This window comes from Nansenia antarctica (genome assembly GCF_963989245.1).
Source record: "Nansenia antarctica genome assembly, chromosome: 5".
NCBI classification, from domain to species: domain Eukaryota; kingdom Metazoa; phylum Chordata; class Actinopteri; order Argentiniformes; family Microstomatidae; genus Nansenia; species Nansenia antarctica.
Window position 1 is genome coordinate 46,406,808 of NC_137690.1, and position 6,641 is coordinate 46,413,448.

Genomic DNA, 6,641 nt, shown 5'->3' on the forward strand with positions numbered 1-6,641 from the left:
CTAATCAGGAGACCCAGACAGCTGCGCTGAATCCACCTGATTGGGCTCCAGCCCCGCCCAGGTAGCCTACCTGGACAAACAAATGTTATGGGGCTTTTCCACTACGGTGCTGACCCGGGTCAGCCCGCTTCGTTCCCCTTTTCCATTAGTCGTCCCAGGTCGGTTCGGTCCCAGGTCAGCTCGCTTCTTTAGCTCCACATCGACCCCAGGGTCTAAAATTTCATATCCGGGTCTCTTTGCCAGGCTGCGTGTGACGTGTGACGCTGCACACCGTTGATTGGTCAATGGAAAATCGTCATCCCAAGTCCATATATTTCTTCACTAACCGCCATCTTGAAATACCACATTCACTCTAGGAAAATGTCACTACAGTTTCTGTAATAGCTTATTAATAAAGATTCGAAAAATTATGCTGACCATCGTATTATCTTAGTTTAATGTCATTTCAATGAATCATAGAACTTTTATTTACAACAAGCACAACACAAAAATCGCTATTATGCACCGTCTTTCTCCGTGAATAACACCGGCTGTGGAGGTGGTACAAACACAATACTCCTTTGCTAACTTCACCATCTGTCTACGGTCATTTTGAGCCCTTAACCACCGCGCTGACACCCCGAGAAGTTATGCTTTTAACCGTAAACTCGATGAACCGGGAGTTCGCCCGGCTGCTGCTGCTCGCAGCACCGCTTGTCCAGTTGACAGCGGGGGCAGAGAATATTTCTACCCCGGAATTCCATTCAAATGCCCGCGTCAGTCAGCCTTTTCCGTAGAAATACATCGCTCCGTTATATATCTAACGTTACATGTTTTAAGGCTGATCTGTGCATGATAGTGCTGCATTATGTTGATCTATTTATATCGATCTATAAACGCGGAGATTGGAGCCCCGCACCAGCAGGACAGCGCTGCACTCGTATCTATCAGCCTGTCTGTATAATGATGTCATTGAATGCCGATGCTGAGATACTGTGCTGATGAACCATTCGCTGACTGTCTTAATAAATCAAGTACAGAGATTCCAACCCGTGTTGAACATTCTATTTCCTTGTCAAATCGTGTATGCTGTCATTGCTGTGCACCTAATCTATGAGATGACAACGCATTTAAGATCACAATCCTCAATAGATTGATTCCATCGTTTTACCGACAAGAATATTCTACAATCTATCAGCCTTTCCGTAGAAATACATCGCTCCCTGTATAACGATATATATCTAACGTTACATGTTTTAAGGCTGATCTGTGCATGATGATGGTGCTGCATTTTGACATAATTCTTATCGCATTTCCCCGTTGTGTTGTGCTGCCGTTCAGTAGTCCAGCGCTTCATCATCCCCCTTCACCCCTTTCCATCCCTGGCGTCATTTTATCAATGAACGTGGTATTATACATATTTACATATTACATATTTGTTGTTATTTATGGAAGTGTCCGGTTGCTGGAGGAACCAGGACGCCGGCTACACTGCACAGTTTAGCCCGAAATATATAGAGAGAGTGCTGTACCGCGCCAGCTGGTGCAACTCCCGTTGACGGCACACAATGATGCTACAGTTCATAAAGCAGACAAGTGAAGGCAGTGGTTTTAAGGGTTCAAAAACATGACTTTATTATGTGTAGAACAACATATGTGCAGAACAAAATCCAATAGAAATGATTCAAACATGCAGACAATCAGGCAGTAGCCGTCTCCTGAACATAACAATGACGCTACAGTGAGCTAAAGTAGTAGCCATCTCCTTACCCACAGTAGTTTCTTTCTCTTTTCAGCATTCCTCTTTCGAGTATCCTTCCTTCTGTCTTCGCTCTTCTGTCTTCTCTCTTTTCTCTCCAAAAAACCACGGTTAATAATATACCACATGCCGAGGGAAAGGCATAGGATAGCTGCAAGCATAGGATGGCTCCATGTTGCTGTTGTTATGTCTCGTGAAAATATACGTCACCACCATGGCGCGCTGTTATGACGCGTAACTCCGCCTACTATCGTCTACTCCTCCTACTAGCTCCGGGTCTGTGTGTATAATGGAAAACCAGAACAGATCAAAAGTGACCCGACCTGACCCCGAACTGATCCGAACTGCACTAACCCGGGACCCTGATGGAAAAGCACCATTAGTAGGCCAAACAAGGCCAGAGGGCCGTCACAGACAGACACTTTGCAGACCTTATTTTCTTCAAGTTACCGAAGCCTTAGAATTCTACTCTCTCACACTCTTATCTCTCCAAAAACCTAGATGCAGTCTCTGTCCCTGAAGCAGAGCTGCAGCAGCAGCAGCATCGGTGGTGGCAGTGGTGGCGGTGGCGGCGGCTATGGAGAGCCCTCTGACGCGGTGGTGCAGGTGTGCTTCCCTGGTGCCCAGACCTCCGTGTTGGACAGCCTGAACCGGCAGCGCGAGGAGGGCCGGCTGTGTGACCTGTCCATCCAGGTGCAGGGCCAGGAGTTCAAGGCCCACCGCTGCGTCCTGGCTGCCTCCTCCCCCTACTTCCATGACCAGGTGAGTCATACCTGTCATGACCAGGTGAGTCTTACCTACGTCCTGGCCCCGCCTCATCCCCCTACTTCCATGACCAGGTGAGTCTTACCTACGTCCTGGCTGCCTCCTCACCCTACTTCCATGACCAGGTGAGTCATACCTGTCATGACCAGGTGAGTCTTACCTACGTCCTGGCTGCCTCCTCACCCTACTTTCATGACCAGGTGAGTCATACCTCTCATGACCAGGTGAGTCTTACCTACGTCCTGGCTGCCTCCTCACCCTACTTTCATGACCAGGTGAGTCATACCTCTCATGACCAGGTGAGTCTTACCTACGTCCAGGTGTTCTTAAAGAACATCATAACACTGTTCTCACCCCTCCAGATGCTCTTAAAGAACATCATAACACTGTTCTCACCCCTCCAGGTGCTCTTAAAGAACATCATAACACTGTTCTCACCCCTCCAGGTGCTCTTAAAGAACATCATAACACTGTTCTCACCCCTCCAGGTGCTCTTAAAGAACATGTCCACCGTGTCCATCCCCGCCGTCATGGACCCCCTGGCCTTCGAGAGCGTCCTGACCTGCGCCTACACCGGCCAGCTGCGCATGCTCCGCGACGACATCGTCAACTACCTCACCGTGGGCAGCGTGCTGCAGATGTGGCACATCGTGGACAAGTGCACGGAGCTCCTCAAAGAGGGACGAGGGGCGGGGAGCGGCGGAGCCCAGGCGGAGATGGTCGGGGGCGGGCAGGGGAACCAGAGATGCGCCGGTGGCGGTGGAGCTCTCGGGGCCATAGGGTCTCAGTCCGGTGGGAGCGACCACGCCCAGCACCACGCAACTCAGCCCCCCAGCTGCCCGTCCCTGAGCGAGAGCCAGTCCCCCAGCACCACCTACTTCAGCCCCAGAGAAACCGGCTTTGGCGGCGGAGGAGGAGGAGGAGGAGGGGTGGCGGCGGTCACCGGAGCAGCGGGGATGGGGGACGGTGGGGCGAACTCCACCCCCAGCTACTGCACCCCTTCCGGGGGAGAAGAGGCCTTCTTGATCGAAGAGGAAGAGGAAGACGAGGAGCTCCTGTACTCCTCCAGGAAGAGAGAGAGGGAGAGCGGCAGCAGGAGGAGAAGGAAGAAGACCGTCTCCGTCTCCGACCAGGAGGTGGGCGGCGACAGCGACAGCTTCGGCGTGTCGTCCTACCAGGACGGGGACACCTCGCCTCTCCAGAAGCGCCCCGCCTACCGCCAGCCCAGCATCATGCCCCGGAAGCAGTGGGTGGTGGTGAAGACGGAGAGGGCCCAGGACGACGACCTGATCGTGGTGTCTGGGGAGGAAGGGGGGGAGGAGGAGGAGGAGGAGGAGGAGGAGGAAGAGGAGGAGGAGAGGGAGCTGGAGATGCTGAGGGAGCGGGAGAGGACGTTCAACATCTCCAACGTCAGGACGCTGGCCAGGGAACTGAGCGGCAGAACTGCCACTGAACTGGACACGCAGGTTTGTTGAACCGTTAACGCAAACATTTGTCTGTCTGTCTGTCGGTCTGTCTGTCTCTCTCTAAGCGACAATCTGTGATTTACAAAAACAACAACACATTGTCTGCCCCACTCTGGATGCAAGGACTGACAGTCTGTGACATATTATTATTATTATTATTAACAACAACAACAACAACAGTCTGTGACATAATCAACATTTGTTTTAAAGCTATACAGTGTTTGTTTGTTTGTTTGTTATGATGCTAGGTAAGACAGTTGTATTAACCTCATGAGGCACCCGTAAGTAACATTATTCAAGAATCAATGGGTCTATCTATACATTAATATACACAAAAAGGCTGATCAGGAGAACAGAATGCAAGGATGTGCAAGATAATTACAGTTGAAAAAAGAAATTAAAAAATCCTATTAAACATAATGACCTTTCCCAACAGGTGGATTACTGCCAGTCATCTGAAGACTACCTCAAGTTTGACAGCGGTTTTCTGGACCACACAGCCCACCAGCACCTCCACGAGAGCAGCTCTGGCCAGGGTGGAGGCAGAGCCGCCTCGGCCCTGCAGTCTGCAGCAGCCCGGGCCCAGCTCTTCCCCTTGGACATGCAGGGGAACCAGATCCTCCTCTACAGCCACGCGCCTCTGGACCCCTCCCCCCCCGTAGGGATGGGAGGCAGCGGTGGCATCGTCGGGCCGTCGTTTAAAGGCCCTGGATCCCTGGAACACGGAGCGGTCCACCTGTCAGCCCAGGGGGGGGGTGGGGGTGGCGGTGGCGGCGGCTTGGGCGGCGGAGTCTTGGGCTTGGGCGGCATGGAGGTGGGGGGGGTCGGGGCCGCCGCCGGGGGGGGCGGGGGCTCGGGGAAGGTGTTCATGTGCCACTGCGGCAAGACGTTCACGCACAAGAGCATGCGCGACCGGCACGTCAACATGCACCTGGACCTGCGGCCCTTCCACTGCCCCGTCTGCGCCAAGAAGTTCAAGATGAAGCACCATCTGACGGAGCACATGAAGACCCACACGGGCCTCAAGCCTTACGACTGCCACGGCTGCGGCAAGAAGTTCATGTGGAGGGACAGCTTCATGAGACACCGCTCCCACTGCGAGAGGCGTGGGGGTGGCGGGGGGGCGGCCGGCCGGGGCAGCGGTAGCGACGGCGGGGGAGGGTCGGACGGCGCTGACGTCATCTCCCCAACGCACCTCCCTCCTCACCTGCACCTGGCGCCCGGGGAAGCCGGTCACGGCAGCGTCGTTGGTGGCAGCAGTGGGATCCAGAGATTGTCTCCGCCACATCACTCCAGCGCCAGCAGCGGCGGCGGCGGCAGCAGCGTGGTGTCTTGTCTGACGATGGCCGGCGCCGGGGTGCTCTTAGGGGTCAGCTCCCAGAGCGGCGTGCTGGGCCACCACGGCGCGGCGGGGTTCGGTCTGGGGGTCAGCCGGAGCGAGTGCGAGGACGAGGACGTCTGCGAGGTCGGCGGGAACGATAGTAGTGTCACTTAATCCAAAAACGGTGGGACAACATGATTGTTTTGTTTAAAAAAAAGGGGGGGGGGGTTGGATTACTGGAGGTTTTCCCCACTGACCATGATGAAAAGTCGTCCCTCCCCCCCACGCCACCTCCCTCAGCTACTTGCAAGGGACCCTACTGTTCTCTGTTCGGTAAAGTGGACTGTTCAATGTTATTTATATTGTGTATTGACTGTTTTGTAGCAGATGCTAGGTGTCTAGTAAGAAAACCAAAAATCGACTCCGACTCGTATCGCCCTTGTGAAATGAAAACAAAAATGAGGAATGTTGCTGTTTGACGTGATGTTATATTGATATTGTATGCCTCTGTTAGACACTGGGAGAGCATTCCACGGTGACTTGTCTTGATTAAACAAGGCGTGTGCGGTACTGTTCACGCCAGACCTCTTCCTCAACGCTGCTGTAGTAGGCGTCCACTTCCACTGGGTGGCGCCGTTCACGGAGTCCATGTGAGTTCTGACACGTACAATATCATTACTATAAACATAGAGAAGTATAGTAGTAACTCTGATGTTACCGTTATGATAAGTGTGGTGGTCTAAGCTATACAGTGTATAGTGTGTTTACAAGTGAGCCTCATTGGTCTCAGAGGTAGATGGGTGACCAAAGCGTTAGGTTACAGCCTATGTGTTGGTGTCCTTACAGCAGGGTTCAGCCCATAGGCAAAATCTGTCCCTCTAGACGATTTAATCTGCCCCTGCCCCCCCCCCCCCCCCCACCGCCAAGGATATCATATTGAAAAGAGATGTAAAAAGAAAAGAGATGTCGTTTTTAATTATTATTTCCCGGCCCCCAGACCCATCCGCTTTGGGGGGAAAAAGAATCAGTCGAAATGAAAAAAAAGAGGGAAAAAAAGGTAGTTGCTTACCCCCCCCTGCCTTACTCAAACTGCCAAATTTCACTGCATGCCTTGAGTACGATTTACTATTAGTGTGTTTCAAAGAAATCACTGCAGTGCAACTCGTGGTTCGGTATCTTCTACCTTCTATGAAGGTCTGTGGGGTTGTGAGGTTCTTATGCAGGAAAAAAAAAAAAACTTTAAGAGAAAGAACTGATAGTTTTAGCATTTCAGTGAATGTTATTTTGAGATGTGCTTCTGTCCGTTGTGATGAATAGAATGTATGGGAGAGTTTTACTGTATGTCTTGTGA

General features: G+C 52.2%; 1 protein-coding gene across 1 annotated transcript; it reads left to right on the forward strand.

Annotated features, from left to right (window-relative positions):
• Nucleotides 1-2,183: 2,183 nt before the first annotated feature.
• On the forward strand, nucleotides 2,184-6,353 carry zbtb22b (zinc finger and BTB domain containing 22b). The gene is made up of 3 exons (XM_080530697.1): nucleotides 2,184-2,500; nucleotides 2,992-3,969; nucleotides 4,406-6,353. Exons 1-3 carry the CDS (start codon nucleotides 2,240-2,242, stop codon nucleotides 5,462-5,464), a joined length of 2,298 nt encoding a protein of 765 aa, XP_080386823.1. The 5' UTR covers nucleotides 2,184-2,239; the 3' UTR covers nucleotides 5,465-6,353.
• The last annotated feature ends 288 nt before the right edge of the window (nucleotides 6,354-6,641 follow it).